This window comes from Pieris rapae, chromosome 18 (assembly GCF_905147795.1).
Source record: "Pieris rapae chromosome 18, ilPieRapa1.1, whole genome shotgun sequence".
Classification (NCBI taxonomy): Eukaryota; Metazoa; Arthropoda; class Insecta; order Lepidoptera; family Pieridae; genus Pieris; species Pieris rapae.
The window spans coordinates 3765219-3789355 of record NC_059526.1 but is presented as its reverse complement, the minus strand read 5'-3'; the positions used below and the strand labels follow the sequence as shown (position 1 = coordinate 3789355).

Here is a 24137-nt window from a genome sequence, read left to right as displayed (position 1 = left end):
ACAACCTATACTTCTATTACCGTATATTTCCTATTATCTGTTTCAGGACGTTTCGACTGGTGCTTACAAAATATTCATATTCATATTCATTATATGATACCTATACGCATTGCTCCGTTGCCTTTGGCCTTCGTATATTAGGAGAAAAAGTTAAAAAAAAAGTGGTGTCGCGATTCATTTTCGCGGCATCGTCTCCTAGTCCACCAGTCCTATTTGGTTTCTGAATGGTTTTTCCGGCCAGCTTGAAGTCATGCATTCGAATCACGCCTGTGAACATTTCTCTCTCTGCGTGTTATTAAATATTCTCTGTTAAATTAACGATACAATCATGAGAAAACCGGCAAATCCTAAAATCTACGATTCGAAGTCCAGACATTGAAGAAAAAAAAAATATCATGAAACGATATATTATTTTATGATATAAATTTGCATTTTTATTGTAGTACATACTAATAGATATTGAAATTGATTTAGATATAAGATTATGCGTCAGGAAATAATTAAATGTAACACATTAAATGGTATTTGAATATTAAATTGAGGACACTTTTTCCTTGAACAAGTGAACTTTAAGTTATTTATATCATTGGTGGTACATGTTTTTACGTTATTACCAAATAGGTACCGGTATTTTTTCAACTTGTATTTAATTGCGCTCTTCATGCGACGGTTTGATTATAGGTTTATAAGTTTACATCAGTAGGTTAAACGCTCTATTTAAACTTTTACTTATAGCCGTACTCCTAATTATTTTGTCTATTTCTAATGATAAGTTTCTTTTTAAAATTATATAAAAAGATAACGTAGCAATGTAACTTAACTATTTACTGATAATTACTTAACGTCTGACTCAAGGATAAGAAAAGTCGTTCTTAGTTTCCGGTAGGATATATAGGTAATATATATTTACTTAATAGCTTAAGTAACCATTACCTCTAACACAAAAAAGAGCTCTATATCAAAGCTTAAACAGCTTTCATCATCTAAATGAGAAGAATCCACATCTTATAAGAACTAATTTTTACACTATACCCGTTATATAACATGGTTATACTAGTATTACATCTAGTTTAAAAACGACTATAACTATGATACATGCTTTTATATCTATAACAAATATCGTAAATATATGTATTTCAAAATATAAGCACGTGATACTATCGTATATATGGGCGCCAATTAATATAAAATCATGTTAATAATATTTAGATTGATTTTTATATAACTTTAGAAACTTTCAAAGTAAATTCTAAACACATTATTCTGTGTAATAATTACCATGTTTATATTTGTAAATAACGCCATCTGTCGACGAACGTTGTTATTATTAATGGTCGTTTTGTTATTCTAAACACATTATTCTGTGTAATAATTACCATGTTTATATTTGTAAATAACGCCATCTGTCGACGAACTTTGTTATTATTAATGGTCGTTTTGTTATTAAAATAAATTGTAAAGTAAAGTAATTTGTGTAAAATAAATCATTTGGAATTATGTAAAATTCATTATAATATTAATGTTGATTTTTAAACTATATTTCGTAATTAATTGTACAGTAATTTTGATTACATGAATTTACAGTTGTTAAACGTTAAAATTTAAAACGACAGTTGGTTTGTATAAAAAAGATGGCAGCTCGCATTTTGGGTTAGTTATTGTGCTAAAATCGTGTGATAAATAAATCAAGTGATACTAGTTGTGTGTTTTCATTATAATGGAGTCTGGACGTGATAATTATGGCGGAACGCCGACAGCAGCGGTGGGATCACATCCCCAAGAGACTTCGGACTCTTCAAACGACACGACCTTCACTATGGAACAAGTGATGGGTCTCTTGACCTCCATTACGAAGACTGCCGCGACAAGCGCTGTGAAAGCAACACTATCAGCAGATGATGCAACCCTCCGACGGCACCATGACTTCTACCTACCTCCGTTTAACCCTGATGAGAGATCGCACGACATCAGGGACTGGTGCGCTAACGTAGACGAAACTATCACGAAGCTGATGGTCCCTCCACATGAAGCTCGAATGAAGGCCATTTTGCAGTTAAGAGGACGAGCCAAAACATGGGCTGACACCTGGTCTCTGCATTCAACCACCTGGGAGCAAGTGAAGGAGGAGCTGATCCATACGTTTGGCAACGAATTTCGGTACGCAGATGACGTGCAGAAATGGCGCAACTACACTTCCGAGCAAGCGAATTCCTACGCAGAGTACGCTACAACGGCATGGGCGCTTTTTAAGAGGATTCGTCCAGAAGCTACCGACGCCGAGGTAATGGTTGCGGTGATCACAGGTATTTACCCTGAGTTTTTTCGATCTGAGTAACTGAGAATTACCTCCGATTCACTAAATAAATTCTTATCAGTTCTTATAATATTTCGTAGGCGTAAAATCGAAAGTAGAGTAAATATAATGATATAACAAAGATCCCGTGTTATGGTATCTTCAAAATATCAATTCGTTCGTTTCACTTTCTTAAACCGGGTCGTTTGTCGTTGTCGTGTTACCGGGACTGCAAAGTGAGAAATTCGTCTAAGCATAACGTTATTTCGTCATAATTCAGTAACAACAATACCGGTTTTCATGGCACAGTTTATTAAATGAGATTTCTGCCGTTGTGTGGGTCATCTAGAGTAAAATTGCTACTACCGTCAAAATGACGAATGTAACTCGCTAAATTAAACTATTAAGTATTGTTCATTTATTAAACTTACTACAACAAAATATGTAATTAATTGTTCAAAGAAAGGTATAAGACTTTTTAAAACTATTAAAATTGTCAATTAATTCGAGAAAGTCATAATAAGATATGAATTTTATGAATCGAGAAAAAGAACGGGACGGACCAACTTTGCGTTGATCTTTGCGTGTTGAATTCAAGTGCGGTTAGAGATATTAGCAGACCAAATTTAGAGATTAGGCAGAGCCCGATATTACAGATGCTTAGATATAGCATCTGGCTTTCACGGAATTCCCTAATCAGATGACACTATTAAAAAAAAACAGCTTTTGTGTTTAATATTTACGTATGTCTTTCGGTAAATTTATGTATTTTTACTTTTCGTCATCGCTGAAAGCGAAAAGAGAATTTTATATCGGTCATTATAAACATTCTCTAATATTTTGCACATATGGTAAAGTAAAATCCAAATCAAAGTTGTAAATATAAATTTGATCATTCAAATATTTGGAGACGTTAACTGTTCACAAAAAAAAATTAAATTTGATTCGAGTGGTTTAGTTACTAATTCTTTTTGGGAAAAGGGATTCTCTTCTTTAATATAAAATCCCAGATGCTCTTGTATCTCTGTCTTTTAATAAATTTGGGAAATGTATTAAAAAGAGGAGCTGTGTAAAAAGGCTTACTATAAAGTCAGCGATTGTCTAGTTGATGAAAGGGCCTAGGACTAGTGCTGGGCAAGCTACTTCTAATTAATTTGCTATGAGCGTTGTAGTATTGTTTGATGACTTATTTTATTTTAAAAATTACCGAGAGTTTTTTACGTCGGCTTTTTCTCTCGGCCTACACCCTGTCTTCTTTGCCAATGAGTAGGGATGCCTACGGGATCGAATTTGGTGACGTGGAAAATGTGATACCTTGACGATCTTATGTTCCAAAATAAACGTGTTTTATTTTAATTTTATTCATAGTTGTCATGACAAATATCAACTTTGTATGAATACTCAATCCAAAACGCTTCCTCTTCAGCTCAGTTACATTCTACACATCAAAATGCAGTGATTTTTGTCTACCGTACGTTGCGTATTCGTTCTACCCACTTTTCGTTCTTATTCTATTATGCTGGGTTTGGCCCATTACTAAAAACTTAAGTGTGCATTTTATATCAACCATCATAAGCGAAACATTCCATACGTTACAGATATGAGTAATTAAGATTTGAATTTAAGTTGTAAATGTAACTGTAAAAGTAATTGTAAAATTAAACCTTCTAATATTTTTGACGAACATCAGGTGCATGAATGTAATTTGATGTGAATAACTAATGTGATAATAGTGTGATGACAAAAAAATATATATCAAGTATTTTGTGATACCATTTTACTGTGGGTTTTAATTTTTAATATATCTTTTTTTAAAGAGAACGGGTATCGGTATATTCTGTCATTAGACTGCTTTTGAGAAGAACTGCTTTATAATTCTTAGTCTAGATGTCAGCAGGCCGAGGCGGTTTACATGTTGTGGTTGGTTGAGTAACCAATTGGAGCAATTCTTTGAACGCCATGAGTTTATACTTCAGTCGAATTGACCGTATCGGCGGAAGATTTGTCGGAGAGTTTTATGTGAGGAGGCCTCGACCTCTTCTACTGACGTTTTTGGATCTAGGTAATTGCATTGAATTACTGAATAACTAATCTAATTAAAGGTAATAATTATTTTATGTATATGCATTGACATGTTTATGAAAAAATAAAAATGTGTTTTACCTATCCAATATCCTTCCTAAAACGCTGGCTGGCCACCATGCGTATCCTTGATCCTGGTCTTGTTGGCTGAACCCAGGATGGGTGATGCCTTGTGTGGGCTAGATCTCTAAATGAGTGATGCCTTGTGTGTGGGCTAGATCTCTAAATGAGTGATGCCTTGTGTGTGGGCTAGATCTCGTAATGAGTGATGCCTTGTGTGTGGGCTAGATCTCGTGATGAGTGATGCCTTATGTGTTGGCTAGATCTCGTGATGAGTGATGCCTTATATGTTGGCTAGATCTCGTGATGAGTGATGCCTTATATGTTGGCTAGATCTCGTGATGAGTGATGCCTTATGTGTTGGCTAGATCTCGTGATGAGCGATGCCTTATGTGTTGGCTAGATCTCGTGATGAGCGATGCCTTATGTGTTGGCTAGATCTCGTGATGAGCGATGCCTTATGTGTTGGCTAGATGTAATGAGTAATGCCTTTATGTGTTGGCTAATTGTAATGATAATTGCCTTGTTTAAATTTGTTACAACCTAAAACAGCGCAAGGGACGCGCTGGAGTCAGTATGGCCGTATGGGCGCCAATTAATATAAAATCATGTTAATAATATTTAGATTGATTTTTATATAACTTTAGAAACTTTCAAAGTAAATTCTAAACACATTATTCTGTGTAATAATTACCATGTTTATATTTGTAAATAACGCCATCTGTCGACGAACGTTGTTATTATTAATGGTCGTTTTGTTATTCTAAACACATTATTCTGTGTAATAATTACCATGTTTATATTTGTAAATAACGCCATCTGTCGACGAACTTTGTTATTATTAATGGTCGTTTTGTTATTAAAATAAATTGTAAAGTAAAGTAATTTGTGTAAAATAAATCATTTGGAATTATGTAAAATTCATTATAATATTAATGTTGATTTTTAAACTATATTTCGTAATTAATTGTACAGTAATTTTGATTACATGAATTTACAGTTGTTAAACGTTAAAATTTAAAACGACAGTTGGTTTGTATAAAAAAGATGGCAGCTCGCATTTTGGGTTAGTTATTGTGCTAAAATCGTGTGATAAATAAATCAAGTGATACTAGTTGTGTGTTTTCATTATAATGGAGTCTGGACGTGATAATTATGGCGGAACGCCGACATATACGTAAGAAAGTCTAATAAATGAAATAAACACAAAAAGCGTGTTATAATATATTTAAACACAATGATAAAATAAACTTACGTACGTACGCATGCAAACTGCACGTTGACCTGCAAATCATTTCAATGATTGGGAAAAATACGTTGAATGAATAATCCATACCATTAATTCTTGATATTGCATCTAAAATATAAGTCTCGTAGAAGTATATTTATAAGCCAAAACTAAATTATTAAGAATGAAACAAAATGAAGAAACTAATCAAAAAGGCGCCAAAACGTATAACTAAGAATCGCGCACGCGCAATAGCGTTTCCGCCACACGCTACCAAACGCTACAATAAATTCTTCGGTGTTCGTCTGCTGAGTAATTCTTTGTATAATAATAATAAAATGTTGTATTCTATTACTATATTTTATTTTTAAACGTAATGTTACACGATTTGAAGTTTAAATTCACACTTTCATGAGAAGATAAAACTATTAAATTTGTTCAAATGGTTATTTATAAATAAATTACTTTAAAAGAAGAACAAGGTCATTATTTAAAGGTCTGATTCACACATTACAGTTAAAAGTCATGAATTTTTAAAATATTCCACTTATAATCACATAGCCTTGCATCGGGTAAGTTTTAAAATTACCCAGTGTGAAGCGGTTACTTCTAAATACAAAACAATGCTTCTACTGGATTTAGGCCTAAGAACTGTAGGTGCATTTGTGTAGAACAATATCTGTACAACATACTTACGTGTATTTTTATCCTTATTCATTGGCTTTGTTTTCAACAATTAACCTGCTTATTATTTACTTATACTTAAACCTAGTACCCTATTATTAAAGTATCTTCTTGGGTCAAGATTTAGATTGCATTTACTATTACATATTATATTATTATATTTACTAGAAAACTTGTACGAATGTTAACTTATATTTTTATATTACTACGAAAAAAATTGATTCTAATAACAGATACTTAGATAGCCTTGAATTATGTCTTAATAGGACAGGTCTGAAAGTCTAGTACAGGTAGTAATTGATTTCAATTAAAAAATATTTAACTTATTTATCTTTTCATCTATATAACTTTGCCGGCCTTAATACTATATTTTTAAATATATTTTATGTATTTTTATTATACAATTAATTAAGATTCAGTAAATATGATGGATAATTTAAATTAAAATACTGCTAATAGCCAAGACTATGTTTGCACAAATTTCGTTTGTTTTTCAGTGGATAACGGTATTTATTTTTTTAAGAATCGAACCGGCTAACACAAGACTTACGCAATGCATTTACTATTTACTAGAAATAAACGAATCAACGCAAAGTTTTATATATTACTTAACAAGAAAAAAAATTACTGTTAAAACAATATTGATTCAACATTATTTTTAAATATACATACGTTTTATATAGATGAATACAGTTATACAATAAACGATAACTTAAACTCATGGATAAAAAATCATAGGGATGTTTACTTTTGTAAGCAAATCTTCTCACATCAATCAAAGGCTTGTTGATGTAATTATTAATATAATAAAATAATAAAACGTAAACTAATACGTGTCTTAGCCGACCTTATTCCATTTAAAGATCTTAAGGTCAATATTAAATTAATTACATTTGCAATAATTTACTTTTGATGACTTGAAAGTGTTGAAATTAATTTATTAAGGTTAGCTTCATTATGTATATTATGAAAGTGATAGTTTTTGCTCATCTGTCCCATATGCAAGAGAAAATCGAATATCATGATAATTGGACTTACGCCTGACATACATTTAAGCGACGCAAACTGAAACTATATATTAGTTTACAAATCACTTTTGTATCGTCAATTGGAAAGACTTATTTATGTTATTAATAAATAGGTCCTTTTTACCATTCAAAAATATGGACAAAAGTACAATAATATTTTAACGAACAATGTCGTTTTTTGATTTCCTGTAATGTTTGGTTCTCTGGACATACGAGGTTATCATGCTACAACCACGAACTGCTTGTAAAAAATAAAACTATGTAGAAATAATTTCATAGATATTCGTTTCGAAACTCTCCTTTAATGGTACTCGTGGGATGGTATGATTTATTCGTATGTTTGTATTTTGTTAAGTTTTCTTATACGGTTTGTTGTGGGTGATTACAGATTATGACATATCCTTTTAAGCTTTTTTACTGTTCAAGAGTTCAATATTGTAATATTTATTTATTCGTATACTTATTAACACGTATATTATTGTTTTGTAAAAATTAATATTTGAACTATAACACATGCGAAAAGTCACCGTTCCGAAATTACTTCCCTTCGCCTTCGTTCAATATAAATGGAAAAGCTTCAAAGGATTTATTAGTTCTTCTGGGTATCCGATTTCTATGTTTCGTGAATTTTCGTATTTTCTAATAGGCCAGTAGGTGATCAGCCTTCTGCCTGACACAGGCCGTCGACTTTTAGGGTCTATGCAAGCCATGGGAAAAACCTCTCACGATATTTTCTTACACCAGTGGAGCTAATGTTAAATACATATACACATAGACAGAAAGTGCATTGCTGCACAGTCAGTCAAACGAACAACCTCAAAGATGTAAGTCAAGATGAAGCCACTAGGCCATCTAGCTCTGTACCTGCATATCATAATAAGCGTTCTCATTATCTGTTTATTTTAAATGACATTTTAACAATTCTGATTCAGATGCTCTTATATAGGCATTAATTGGCAGATGACATTTGACATGCATCAGCCATTAATTTTGACATTACATATATAAACAATATGACATCACTAAATGTTAATGCTTCTTATGTAAATGTCAAGGTAGTTCTTAATTTTGGATCGACACTTGACTTCTACGAATATAGGTTATATATTAATTCTTTAATGATACATAAATTTAATGATTTATGTTAGTTTACATTTATTTAAAGCATTTTAGGGTCTATATAACTTTTAGTACTAAAAGTTAGACCAGACACAAGTTAATTTAATCAAGGTATGTTTTAGAAATTTAAATATATATTATCTTTCTCAACCGAATAAAGATTAAACTTTTTTGATAATGCTTAAGAGATAATAAAACACAGGCCTTAAAAATTCGTCCATACATTCATTATATTTTATGATATTTTAAACAGAGCCATCATAAGGCTCTCAATACAACATTTCATTTGTCTCACCATTTCGTAGAACGCGTTTTGGCAAAGCTCACCGATATCCAGATTAAGCATTTTGGTAAACGAGCTAGATCTGGATATCTATAGTCACCTCACACATTGAAATCGATTTTTGTTCAGTTTCTTAAGTTTATATTTTTTTACTAGTAATTTTTTGTTTTGTCAAATAGTTCTTTTGTTTTGTTTTGATCTCTTCGTGTATGTCATGTTTGCCTATAAGTGCTGGTCACATTAAAATCGTATGTTGTGATATTTTTTGGCAAGCTTTTTATCAATAAATAAATAAAAAAAGACAAAATGTTTAATGTATGAATCTATCGAAAGATGGCGCTGGGCGTAAATTTATTTTAATGACTCTTAAATACCCTTTTAAATGAGCATAATTAATGATATTACCAGTTCAGCTCACCAATAAGTGTGGGTTGAATAATAATGTATCTTTACAATTTATTTGTCAGAAACCTACATACCATTTAGACTACAAAGACTTTAATTAAGAGAGATTGGGTTCTTTCTATCTAATAGCATTCAGTTAAATTCTAAATAAGAGATTGCTCAAATTATTTCTTTGTATTATTACTCTATGCGTAGTGAAAAAAAAGTGTAATTTATGATACTATATCTATTAATACACACACACACACACACACACACAAATTCACATACCCCATGGGGCTTCCTTATATATAATTTTGTATTTGTTATTGTTGCAACATGTTATAATAAGAATTGTTTATGTATCATTGATTTTCACTTCTTTTTAAGACCTTCTGGCGATCCGAAATAGTGGAGAACAGATGACCTAAACACTCTTACCTTTAACATAAATCAGTGTCAAACAAACCAGCATTTGCCTCCATAAAAGAAAGATTTTTTTATAATACTAAATAACTGTACCTTATTTATTTTGTGCTCTTTTTATTAATCAGCACTATAAGACAATTTAAATATGGTATAATTTTCATACAAATTATGTACAGCAATAAATGTTTCCTCTATTAATCGTAACTAGTGCGAATCCCTTAGAAATAGTTATATAATTCTGTTTCGACCCAATACCACTTGATTGGTTACAATAATTTACGCTATATGAAAGTTTCGTAAAATACTATTTTATATGCAAATATTTCTGCGATACCATATTTTTCATTTCATTATACCATATTGCGGTGACTTATGTACCTGTCTAGACATCTAATTTTAGATCAATCTAAATTAAAACTAAATATATAATACCACATACTATGCACAAATATACAACAGCAAATAAAGAATTGTTATCATCAACTTTTCATTGAATTCATTTGATTGAAAAGAGTGGCCGAAGTAGCTCGTACTAAATGGAAATTTTAAGGTTGCATTTTTTTTAACATTGAGTCTAATTATTTATAATAAAACGTGGCTTCATCTGTGGATGTTACTTAACCGTGCGAGCAAATACAATCAGAGATTTCTCTTCATAAAAAAGGATGTTTTCTTAATACAGACGTTACGGAAATCCGTGAAGATCTTCTCTAGATAAGATCTATTTGCTTTTCGTAAATGGTAAATAAGACACGCTCTTACTTAATAACACTTTTTGATTATGTAAATGTTACTGTTCTTTGATTTAAGAACGTTTTAAATAGTATAATGAACATAAAGAAAAAAGTCCTCTGGCCAGAACTGAACTTGTTGAATTTAAACCCGCTTTGTTTTAAACATTTGATGGCGTTAGGAAAAAATCTTTGGTATCGCCATGTTGTAGTTGAGGCATCGGCACGAAGCCATTAAGATGTTTAACGATCACTCAATTTGTACAGTGCTGATAGAGAGAATCGCACGCTTCCCTACTTAGCACACTCTTAATTGTCTTTTGTTTTAATAAATCTGCTTTGTTTTGATTAAAGTAAATATTAACTTTGACATTTATAAATACTAATTGTTCTCATGACATATATAAATTGATTTGTCATATAAACAATTATAACTTTGCACAATCACTAATTGCTTATAATTAACTAGTAATTATCGAAAGGTGTAAATCAAGGACGCATATCCTGGTTGCATTAGTTTCGATATCAGGACTTAATTAGAAAATAATTATTCAACGTTTTTAAAAGCAACGGCATTAAAACTAATCTCACCAACAACCAGCCGATATATAATACTTATTTATTCAGTTGGTAATACCAGAGACCTAATGTTAAAAAAAACAGTTTGTTAGCTATTCAAAGGGGGAACGCTGCCAGTATCTGCGGAACCTTGCCTAAAGGGACTCCTTTTAATAATACATTTTAATTATTACTAAGGTTAGTTATTCGGTTTATGAGAATTAACTACAATTATATCACTAAGAATTATGTTTAAGTTTTGAAAGTTGTTTTAACTATAACAAAAAAAACCGTTGTAAAATATCACATAATCTAATAAAACTCAAAAAAAAATACAATTGGATTTAAACTATACGTATAGACTATAGATGGGCAGCTCCTCCATTGTTCTTGTAGCTAATCTTAAATAATTGGAATCAGAAATCTCCTTCAAACAATGTGTTTTCCTTAAGACTAAGAGTCTGCGTTCTTAACTGTAAGACTTCCTCTACTTAGACGACAAACCAACATCTTGCAACACACGTAAACCAATACAGTTTTAACATTATTGAAAGTCAGCCGGTTTGCGCTCGCATGAAAGTGATACGAGACCACTTTCGCTCCGGCGATTCCTTCAATATGAACTTCTATATTAAAATTCTTTACAGATCATTGATCTTTAAAAGGATTACTTGTTAAACTAACTTGAATTAAGATACAATATCGGATGTATAATTCAAATAATAGTAATATGTAATGCTCAAATATATGCCAATATATTTGCCTCTGTTAATACTGAACAATAAAAAATAAATAAAAAAATAAAATACGTTTAATTTGGAACATAGGATCATGATGATATCACTTTTTCCACGTCATTAAATTCGAGCCTGTTGGCATCCCTACTCATTGGCAAAGAAGACAGAGGGTGTTGGCCGAGAGAAAAAGCCGGCGTTAAAAACTCTCGTTACTCTTTTTAAAAAAAGCAAATCATCAAACAATTCTACAATATTTAACAATAAATAACAAAATATTCATGAATTTGACCAATCCGTATCTTTGTAACCATATTAAATAATACTGTGAACTCAAATGATCTAGGTAACGATTTTTTTTTATTCTCAATCATTGATTAGCATGAACTGTAGACAAGAGATACATATGATTGATTTCCACATGAGCATGTGTGATCCAGTCACGATCTAGAGCAATGATACTATCTACCACTGACATATAAAAGGATATTACATATACCTTGAGATAAAAACATATCACGATGCTGCACAAAAATTACTTTCAAAACGAAATGATGATTAATTATGAGCTTACATCGTAATTCAAGATTATTGCAGCGCTTCATATTAATTGGCCGATAGCTGATATTGTGCAGTGCTGGTAATTTTAGATGAAACTCGACATATGCTGCGATTTGGTTGTCTATATTATATTATGATCTGTGGCACAGATCTGTCGAAAAATAATTCGAAATTTAAAAATGCGGTTAAGAAGTGTAAGGCTAAATTGCTATGTAACATTCAACCAGTTAGAAGGGTAACGTCTAGCCAGTGTGATGTAAGTGATGTCCGTCACAAGGTTCTGGTGCAAGTCACGAACGGATGAAAAAGAAATATTTTAGTTTTTATTTAAGTTCGAAAAATCAGTAACTATAGCTTTACGTTCAAAGGAAATAAAATTCAACAGTTTTACCAATAACTGTAGAAGTTAATGGCCCTGAAACTCTTTACCCCAGTTCCATCTATTCAGTATTTATTGTAGATTAAATTCAATTTTTTCTATCCTTGTTATCATTGAATAAGAACGAAGAAACTCTGCCGCATCTGGACCATCCATAGAACTGCGCATACGTTTTTGAAATTATACTTCTTTTGGCGCGTTAGGGAATTTTTTTTACAATGTGCGCGCACACCGTCATAAAAGCCCATATCCCGAAGTTAACTATACCCAAAATTTTAGTTCTTTTTTTGTGATATTAAAATAAACTTTATTTAACTAGATCATGCGTTTATCAAAACATTCAATGTATTAAGTACTTAATTAATCTATCTAATCTTAATCTATTTTTAGTGTCGTTTTTGATTGTACATAAGTATACTTACGTTTTTTATTAGTTCTCTTCTTCGGAAAACTCTGTATTTCAACAGAGGATATCCTTTGCTATATATAAAAAAAAATTAAAAGAAGCATTTTGACTTCGACTATTTCGGTTTCCTTACAAAGATTTCTTTCTACAAATGATGTGAATTACGTATTTAGAGTCGGGATTTAGACCTCCAAAGCAGGTAGACCACCACTATATTAACATATATTTAACTTAGTACATATAATTTAAATTGAGAAGCCTTAATACAATTTATAATAAATCAAAGTACATATACATGCAAATTTAAAAACGGAAACACGTTACGTATATACAGTTTTAAGGGTCAAGTACACAACATTCTTATTATATTATCATTTTCGGCAAAAAAATGTTCCCAGGCTCAAACAGTGACAAATATATGGTCATAAAAGGCAAAAGTCTTTAAGTGTCATAGGGTGAAAGGCGATCAAGGACTGGCGGATCAGGTGACCATAGTTTGATGTTTTTTTACAACATTTGACCAATTTTATTTATTTCGTCAGTAAACATCTCCAACGCGCAAGGGACCAAATTTACGTTTAAGTGCGGAAACAGAGTAATCCACACTACTCTAATTAATAAAAAATGAAAAAGTTCGTGCGTACATCAGAAGTGAAACTTCTGTGTAAGTTAATTATTACTAAAGAAAAAGCCCCAATAGATGATCATGTACCAGTATATGATCACCCCATGTTTGTTTTTCTATTTTCAGACTGTTTACACAGTCTGTACGTGCTAATGATAATTTATATAAATTAATATCTGCGTTTACTGCACAAGACGTTATGCGACAGAATATCTACTAAACTAATACATCAACCAATAGCGTGTATTTTTCTCGATCTGCTTTCTCACTCTCTCTCTCAATCTGTCTCAATCACTCTCTCCCATTTCTTCGACAAAAACTCTGCACATCTTCGTGACGTTCCGTAAAAAATAAAAAATAAATATTGTGTATCGTTTGGAAATTTGATGCTTGAAATATAATATTAATTGTCCATGAATATATATTATTTAATAATCATGTTAAACTATTGAAAATGATCAATTTAACGCATACTTGAACAAAATCTTATATTTCAGTTGACACTGATACTGAACACTTTACCTTTAATAGGACACTGTGTGTCAGGGCTTTTGTGATATATAAAGGTTAGATGAAGGTCAACTAATGTGTAGTAAAGAATCATCATCATAAGTTTTCGTGGTCCTGTTTGGGGTCATATTTATGTAAAATATAATATACTGCCTTTTGCTGTAGCGATATTGTTTTACCTCGTCAAGAATAATAAATTAGTTTAATTACACAATCTCTCTTTTAGATTAAGTAAAATTCAATAGCAGACAAATGAGTACTTTAGGCATTACAGTGTAATTATAATGGTGTAGTATATTAATAGGGGTTACGATTTAGCCTTGCATATCCTAGCCCAACATGAGGTCATCTAACCACCCCGTAGAAAATTTTAACTGATACTAAACCCAAAACTTTTTTATAGCATGCACACCCTAGTTCCGGCCGTCGAAAGTTCGTGGTTAAGTTATCCAGCTACTATTTGGCCCGAGGCTTATTAAATGCAGATTTTGCAGGCGAGAGACAAAAGCCCTAGAGTTTTATGAAAAATATCTGCGAAAATTTTCTCATAGCAGCGCAAATTTTTACTTTACCTTTGAAATTTTCGTGTTAAACGAACTTTTCAATTAACCTAAAATTAGTTCCTGTTTTAGGTCTCTGCCTTGTTCCCGTATCTACTTTTTGTTCATTTGCCTTATCGAATGGTCAAGTAGGTGAATAGCCTTCGACTAGCTTCTAAGGCATTTAAGTTTCGGTTCATAATGTGTTTCTTCACCGTACGAGCGATTATTAAATGTGTACATAGACATAAAGTCTATTGTTGCAAAGCCTTGTGTTATCCCCTAAAGTTGCGGCCTTAGGCATCAGACTTGACGCCGAAGGGCTAGTCCTAGTGCCCTTACTTAGTACTTACGTACTGTACTCATTATTCCGTTGAAGTATAAAGTGTCGGTTAGGAAGTGTGTACCTACGAAAGGTGTTGATTTTACTACAGAAGTATTTAAGGGCAAAGTTTCTTAAAATATTACTCAAGCATGACTTGGTTCAATTTGTATAATAACACACACACGCTTTTCGTAAAGAAATATATTGCAGCAATTTTTTTCCTTATAATATTTAATACAGAGCAACTGATTGCTCCATGCAACTTATCTAATCAGTATCTATTATCTGTATCTATCTATCTATATCTATCTTTATAAGATATTAGATACGTCTGATTCTTGTTTAATATCTTAGTACTTATATTTACGCTCTACTTACTATTATTCGCAGTTTGAACATATCAACCTTATTTTACGGATGGACACTCATTTAACTGACTGTTGCAAAATCGTCATTATCGACCGATTAGTTTTGACATAGTTTTATGCCACTGTAATTCATATGTTTGAATACGTTAACTGGGAAATTCATTCTTTTCTCTTTTTAAATATTGTTTAAGTTAAAGAATTAATATATTAAAGAATATAATTTATTAATATTATTGATGTCAAAAAAATAATTTATGGAGAACTCTTCGCTTTGAAGATTTGCTGAATAATATGTAATAATTACATAAGAACACTGAGCAAGATAGATTTGTTACCGTTCCGGTATCCACATCAATTCCTGACTATTGTTTAACTTGCAATGTACTTTCATTGTTTTACTAATGTACCTAGTATTAGTGACCCATTATAATATGATACATAACAAATAAATATAATTGTGAGTACCCCACACCCATCATAAGCCTACAGTTATCGGCAAGCCGTTAAATTGTAGCACAATTAAAAATTATGAGGGTTTATGAGCTGGCTGTTAAGAGATTGCTTTTATATTAAATTATAACCAATAATAATTCCACTATTATCTCGTTTCAGGGTGAAGGCATATCTCGAACAAGCAGAAGAACGATTACTGATAGAAGTGCAAATAATTTGAATAAAACTGAAGAAAACATACCGACGTATAGATCAAGAAGCATAAAAAGAAGAGAAGAAACACAAGAATTAAGCACTGTAAGGTCAAGAAACCGAGGTAGGACTCTAGAAAAAGATAATATTTCACCTAAAGTTGAAATTCAAGCGCAATCGGGACAAAATGAACCATTTGAATCCAGGAGATCAAGTATCCGATCTCGATCTAGAACAATTGCAAAAGAAGCAACGACAGAGAATATCTTAAGTAGAGAGAGTATAATTCGAGGACGGTCCCGTGGAAATGGAAGAAAATATACGCCTACTACCACTCCCTTTAATGATCAACCAGAAAGTTCTTCAAATCAAGTTGCTGCGACGTTACCACCTAGAAGTGTTGAAATTAGGTCAGAAATAATAAAGACAAATGAAATTCTTCCTACTGGGGCTACTGCACCATCTAATCAGTTCAGAAGAAGAAGTTCGACCGTAAGCACTGTGGAAGCTACTAAACAAATCAGACCTCGAGGACGAATAAATACAAGGACAAATTCAAGAGCTCTTGATTTAGAAGTTGCAGGTACTACAAATACGTTCACTGCAGCAGCTAAACAAACAACAATTGCGAGAATAAGCGATGGAAGAAATTCAAGGAAATTAAGGTACAAATCAAGAACATTGGAAACAGATACAAATATAACTGGAGTGGGTATAACACCTTTAAATGAAGTAGAAAAATCTAGTCAAAGAAATGACATAACTAGTGAACCCGAATACAGCGAAACAAATTCAACAACTTCTAAAGCGACTGAGAACACATTTCAAACAAGCACGGAATCAGTATTAAGATCGAGTACACTTAAATCCTCGAAAGTCGTAAGACGACCAATCACAAGAAGTAACGGTTATTTCAAATCTTCTGAAGTTAAAAGTAATTCAAAAATGTCGGACGAAATAAACGAGGATGATAACTACCCAGAGAGCTTTAAAGCTATTATACAAGCTAAAAATGCGGTTAGTATTAAGAAATATGTAACGTCTTAAAATTTCATAAGATTATTACATATATTAACAATCACAGCTCGTTGACAGTATTCCTATCAATACTTAATAATATAATATGTCACTTTAAATTTTCAGACACAAACAAACTCTTCTATTGGCGAGAGTTTGTCAGTGAAAGCATCACATAAAGATTCCAACACTCACGCACTATCTTTTCAAACCAACACTACGGACCCTGGCACTGACAAAAACTCTCGGGTAAACAAAACTTGTTTAACTTAACTAAACATTACATAATTCTTATGGAATAGTTATTAACCTATTTGACTATACTTAGAATTGGCGTTGATCCAATTACATATAATTAATATAGGTTAAGATATTAAATATATAAATTAATGGGTATGTATATATAAATAATTAAATTGTATATTTCAGCTTCGTAAAAAGTTGCGAATTGAAGAAAAAAATAAGAAAGCTGACGAACAAGAAGCTTTATCATTAGGTTCAACATCCACGACTACAACATCTGAGGCACCTAAACCTAGATCTATTCCATTTCGTCCACGTGGCACTTACTTATCCAGAAGTAAAAAACCAAATGTAACTAAATCGACAACTGAAAACATAAGTTATGCATCAAGACCTAGCCTTGAAAATCCATATAAATTCAGCAAAAGAATTAAATCTTCAACGGAGCCATCAATGACAGACATTACTTTGAAAACAAAGCGACTGGACTCGCTGCCAAAAAAGCAGGTCATACGCTCCTCACTTTTTTCTCGTAAAAACGATCCCGTAAACAAAAATATCACTGTAATACCATTAAATGAAAATCGTAAACACGATCGTGTACAATCAGGAAGTAATTTTAAAGCCCGAAGAACATTACCAAATACAACATATTATTCCCGATTAAGAAATAACACAAAATTGTATATGACAGAAACTAGCTATGTAGAAAAAAACACCGAAACTCCGATAGCAGATAAAAAAGTTGGAAACTCTGCAGATATGCCTTTAATTTTTACTTATCTCAATGGCCCAGGTTTATCGGATAAACTGCAACCTTCTATTGAAAATACTGCTCCCGTACTGAACAGTAAGGAATCGCAAGAAAATAGTACAGAAAATGAGATTGTTAATAAAGCTGAAGAAAGTGAAAATAAGTTAATTATTAACACGGACGTAACGACACCAAAATATCACGCTAACTACAAAGAAAATATGCAAAGCGAAAAAGCAATAACTTCGGCAACACCGGCAATAAGAAATATTAAAACCAGGAAATACGCACGTAAACAAGAAAAAGGTAAAGATCAAGAAACAAATACTCCTTCCGTTATTTTCAAAAGTAAAGACCGGAATGTTCGAAAGTACGGAGACACCTTTTCCAAGACAACAGAAAGTCCTGCAAATAGCGTAAGTATTTATGCCAAGTCATACATTTTAACAACAACTACACAAAAACTTCAACATAATTAACGCAACAATTTCAGATATCACAAGAACCTGTAAAACCAAAACATAAGTTTAGTTCAAAATATAGAGGTTCATATTTAGATAGGCCTTTTTACAAACCCACAGTTCCTACTGTAACACCATCAGCAACTGTAAGTAGCACATTCACTACATATTTACAAATAACATAACATAATAGTTATTATTACTTATTTTTTTTATGTACAGCGCATTACGTTAACCCTAAAATATGTAAAGACTGACTTCATTGACCAAATCCCCTTTATGAAAATATATTTTTTTTATTTTTAATGTACTAATATTGTATGTTATGGTTTAGCAATGATCACTTTTGACTGAATTCACTGTATTGTACAGTACTATCGAAAACAATGTAAGTATTTTTTTTTCTACTGGTTCGAGTGATCGTTTCTAATCGTTCCCATATCAATTTCCATAAATACTAATACACTAACATAAAAATAGTTGGAGTTAAATTATTGTAACGAGAAGTTTCTTATTGCTAAAGGCATGGGAGAAATTCTTCGTGACTGACGAGTACACACAGTTCGTCGAAGATCCAATATTGTTCGGGAATGACTATTCCAATAACACACCGGAAATAATGACAAGAATGAACTTCACCTCACCAACATATACTCACGAATCATCCATAGAGCTGGTTAATGAAAATATTTAGAAAAATCATCGCATCATCTTCACTTTAGCATTTAGTTTACTTCTTAATGTTTAGCATATAAGGTATATCAAAGAGACGGTTTAAATTGTATTTAATACCATTTCTCAAGTCTTTTTGAGTATCTTTGAGTTTAGTATATCCGCATTCAAATTACAGATTAAAACATGTAATTTCAATGCGGTGCGGTAGACAAATTAATATTAATAGAATCATGTAAAATAATATCATTCCACTAACATTTTTGTCGACATTAAATATTGTTTTTTTTTAACATTGTATTGTTTTAATCTTAAATGGCAAAAATCAATTTTCCTCATTTATGAATAAAGAGGCTTTGGTCTTTGCACGTAATTTCTATATTTCTGTCTTTCTTGGCACGTTCGGTATCTTTATAAATACAATACTATTTACTCTTTTTTCTATATTCATGGGTGAGAACACATTTCATTTCAGGTAGAGGGTGAAGAAATACAATTAGGGCCTGATATGAATGCTATAGCCTTCACAAAAACCCGTCGCCCATTGTCTTCAGCTGATTTGAGGCTTTCCGAGAGCTTGGCCAAACCTTTACAAGTATTAAACGTTGAAGTATCACAACATTCACCATCAGTAACAGTGTCTATATTCGATGCTTTGGCTGAAATACTCACGTCAACGCCCAAGCCTCGAATATCAACAACAGCCGAAACATTACCAAAAAATATCAACGAAATCAATATAATGCATTCACTTGATGGCGTGAGTAGTAACGTTAATGTAAATACTGTCACAGGCTTTGCAACTCAGGAATCGGTAACATCAAAGGATAATTTAAACACAAATGCTAAGTTTGTAAAAACCACTGAACCAGTTGTGTTTAACAGTTTGCTGGTTGGGGACAATGTTACACCGTCACTAAAAGCAGAAGATGAGAAAACAAGTTATTTTACCTCACCCAAAACTGTTCCTATTCCAATTCCTACTACTCCTATATCTGCGAGAAAACCATTCGCTATAAAGGTTTTATACACCGAAACTGAATCGACAAGTAAAAACTCTCCAACGGCTATGCCCACTTCTCGTTTGACATCGACTGACAAATCAACAATGGTATATAACAGTATATCAGATCTTTTACTATCTAATAATGGAGTTGTATCTACTGGACTAACAAGCATGTTATCAAATAATATTAGAAGTATTATCGATAGTATGGACGATGAAAGTAAATCTAAATTATCAGTAGGTATGACTAATTTGTTGAACACTTTGATCCCCGGCGCTATTAATAATATCTCAAAAGTAGAAGAAGATAGCACTGCTTATATGACTACTCCTTACAGTTTGGAGGATATTAATGATACTGCAAACATTGAAATAAATATAAATGAGAGTTCAAATATTCATAATAAAATCCTCCAAAATGTTAGCGACGGAGAATCAATTGTAAATACTGAAACGCTTCTAAATTCACAAACTGAAATAGATGTTGAAGGCACTACACCTGTAAATAGCTTTGATTTGTTAGAAAATGTACAAAATTTAGAATCAGAATCAGATAATACCTTAAGATTTGAAAGTAACGTTTTAACCAATACACTTAAAGATACCACGTCTACTACCGCGAGAGTAACGGTTGATAATATAGAGAATTTAGACGAAACCCCTACTAATGAGGAACTAGTTACCCTATCCATCCTTAATCCTTTAAGAGATATTACTACAGAGACTTCAAATATCCAACTTGAATCCCCCTCTTTAGCCAAACTGTTGTCTTTTAACCAATTAGATGATAGTGAAGTATTGGAAGATCCAAGTCAAGTATCACAACTACAATTATGGGTATTATCTAAAAAAGCCCGAGTTTTAAAAATGATTGAGGATCTCCTACGTATTCACTCTGATGAAATTTCAAATCCACCTCTTGGTATTCGCAATAAACCCAAAATTTCATTCTCTAATCGTCTGACCGAAATAATGAATACAATGAACTTTACGACCACTGGACCTGACTTTACTGAACGAACTACTCTGGACTCTATTGAAAGTTCCTTTAGTTCCACAACAACCGTACCTTATACATCAACTTTGTCCCTTTTGAATAACCTCAACGGTGACTTTGACCTTACAACTCAAAACATAAATGGTATTATTTTTACAAATGACGAATCATCTACAAAAACTGTTAGCGAAATTGCTGATGCTTTTACTACTGCCAATTCAGTACCTACCACTACAGTGTCTGAAGATATTGTAACAACCTCTGATTCTAAGGAAATAGAAAATGAAAAGCTGGAACTTGCGTCTACAACAACGAGTAATTTTGAAACTACAACTGGAATAGCAGAAGCCAGAATTGTTGTTGATACAACTGTTATGACAAACGTAGAAGACACATCGACATCAGGTATTGAAACCACTACAGCTAAAGTCATGAATGAGAGCAAATCAGCAGATTTTATAACAACCAGCAATATGCTAAACGTGGCCACTCGACCGTCAATTCCAAAAAAAGATTTTGTTATTTTTGGAATACTTCCTAACAATACAGTGGTACGTAAAGACCCTAACGATAACCCACTGGAAGCATTAACAGAAGCAAGTCCATACATCATTTACGGCGTACTACCAAATAACACAATAATACGCAAGTTTCCGAACGGAACTCGAGTACCACAAATCATGCAAAAAATTGACGTACTACCAATTAGTCCATGGAGTCTAAAAAATCCATACAGCCCTATCCATAATATTCCAGCCATTGTCAGACCACAGTCTAACCCAATCCGAGTTTCCACTAATACTGTGATATCCACAGACATACCAAATAACGAAAAGGAAATCAGTTTAACCACCGACACTGTAAATAACCTGCAAGTAATGGTATTGATTTTATGTTGTTTAGCTTATGTGCTCTGCTTTGGTGCTTATTTTCCTTATTCAATTACACTACATAGACAACTTAATATAGAAGGTGTATTGGTGAAGGTTCGAATTTTCGTAGGCTTTGCATGATTTTGGGACACAAAACGCTTATCAATAACATTGCGAGGCATAACATATTATTTCATAATTGCAGATACCTACATCGGCACTTAATATAAAAGATAGCAGTTCATTGGGTATAACAACTACCTCCACACTGCCACCTGCTGAAAAAAGCACTGCCTCGCATGTTTTAAGTTTGCGCACAACTACAATGCTACCTTCTGTTGATGAGATTCTGCTTAATAGTATATCTTTGGCGACTAAAGAGGAAATGGTCATATCTTCAATGACAAGTTCAACTCCTGAACCAAGAATATTAACACTGGATATTGATCCGGAGGTATAATCATAAATTACGTCCACATCATTACATAGCTTGGCTCATATCAGACTAAATATATATAAGTTATAGATTTTATCGTATTAATCGTTTAAGATTATGCATGTTAATGATTTTTAACATACTATAAATACTCTAACATTGGTTTTCGTAGAAGGTAAGTGGTGATGGAAGTGAATGTAACACATTTAAATGACATGATTATTGTAATGTTTATCTCGATTTTATTTTTTTAAATGCTCTATATAATTACTTTGAAAAAATATTAACATTTGTCATTAACATTACAGACTAAACAAATACGTACTGAAAAACCTAATGACGGAACTGGAAATACTGTTTTTAAATTTATCCCTATTGAGGATGTTACTGTGCCCTCTACACAAGAAACTAACGTATTAAAACTGGCTACTCCTAAAACTACGCGAGTAGCAACGGTAACAACTGAAGTTAATACACCTAATCCACAAATACAAATGAATATAGAAAGTAATACTGTTGCAACTTCCACAACAGAGCCATTTATTGCAACACCTGTAACCAACTCGGAAAAAGTAATCGATGAACCACCAACTCCTATTTTTATGAATGAATTTGAACTAACCACTGAAGCACAGAACTTCACATTAACAGATTTAAACAATGATCGTACAACATTTACACCAGACCAAACCACTGCTGCTACCACAACTTCTCTACCCGAATTGCAAATAAATAATGATGATGTTGAATTTACTACAACTGCACAAACTACTTACCGAATACCAGTAGCAACATCTGTACCTATTGGTAGTGCTACTAATACCGTGTTTCAAACACAACCGAGTCCTCCAACACTACCTAACGATCGTAATCCAAAAAAAATATCGGAGTTCAATACAGCACAAAATCAAGAAGAGAATGCTAAGTTATTGCAAGCGCTGTTAATGGCAACTAGTCAAGGTAAAAATAGCAACAATAATCTCATTACTAAAACGAGACCATTGACGACGACTGTTCGTTCTATTGAGGATGATATCCGGCAGTTCGAAGAAGATACTAAATTATTAAAAGCATTACTCCAAGCCACTGGTAGAGACCCTGCCACTCTCAACCTACCTTCACTAGATGGAATTAAAGCAGTCATAACTACATTAAAACCAAGCATCGCGACTACAACGCTTCAAACAACATCTACTCTGCCACCAAGTACTGTACCAATAACACAGTTTACTACAACAGAAACCACAACATCATCAATAATTAATGAAGATGTTAAAAGACTCCAAGAAGATACTAAACTATTACAAGCATTACTTCAAGTTACTGGAAACAAAAATGGTGGAGATATGCCCGTAATATCTGGTTTGACATCTAATGTAAGAATAGCTTCAAATCCATTGACAACATCGATGGAGTCAAAATCAACTACATCATTCAACGTTAGACCAGTATACACAACTACGCAATTCACCCCAACTACAACTGTTAGGTCCCAAATTATTACTGTGTCCACTTTACAGCCAACCACAGAAGATATTGGAATATCTACAACATTTCGACCTGTTAATGTAAGAACACAATCCACTACAGTTAATCGACCCACTGTGACCACTGAAATTCCTAGTAGCTCCACATATTCAGACGAAGAGGACCTTCTCTTTTTAAAGAATTTGGTATGTTGTAAATTCAGAAATTTTCAATTTAATTG

At 32.5% G+C, this 24137-nt stretch overlaps 1 protein-coding gene and 1 long non-coding RNA gene across 18 annotated transcripts in view; one reads left to right on the top strand and one right to left on the bottom strand.

The window, feature by feature from the left end:
- The window catches only part of LOC110999612 (mucin-3A), a 65808-nt gene that overhangs the window by 36678 nt on the left and 4993 nt on the right, over nt 1–24137 (top strand). For 8 of the 17 annotated variants that reach the window (XM_022268763.2, XM_022268754.2, XM_022268765.2 and 5 more), the window contains exons 4-10: nt 15939–16988; nt 17115–17237; nt 17418–18401; nt 18479–18592; nt 19594–22002; nt 22199–22447; nt 22738–24102. In XM_022268763.2, coding sequence (XP_022124455.2) covers nt 15939–16988; nt 17115–17237; nt 17418–18401; nt 18479–18592; nt 19594–22002; nt 22199–22447; nt 22738–24102 — 6294 coding nt within the window. The remainder of the gene's footprint in view (nt 1–15938; nt 16989–17114; nt 17238–17417; nt 18402–18478; nt 18593–19593; nt 22003–22198; nt 22448–22737; nt 24103–24137) is intronic. The other 9 variants (XM_022268753.2, XM_022268762.2, XM_022268769.2 and 6 more) reach the window with 9 other exon arrangements.
- LOC123689953 lies at nt 1247–3071 on the bottom strand. Its single transcript, XR_006750806.1, has 2 exons — nt 1935–3071; nt 1247–1871 (listed from the first exon to the last, which is right to left on the bottom strand). It is a non-coding gene; the product is annotated as an uncharacterized LOC123689953 (long non-coding RNA).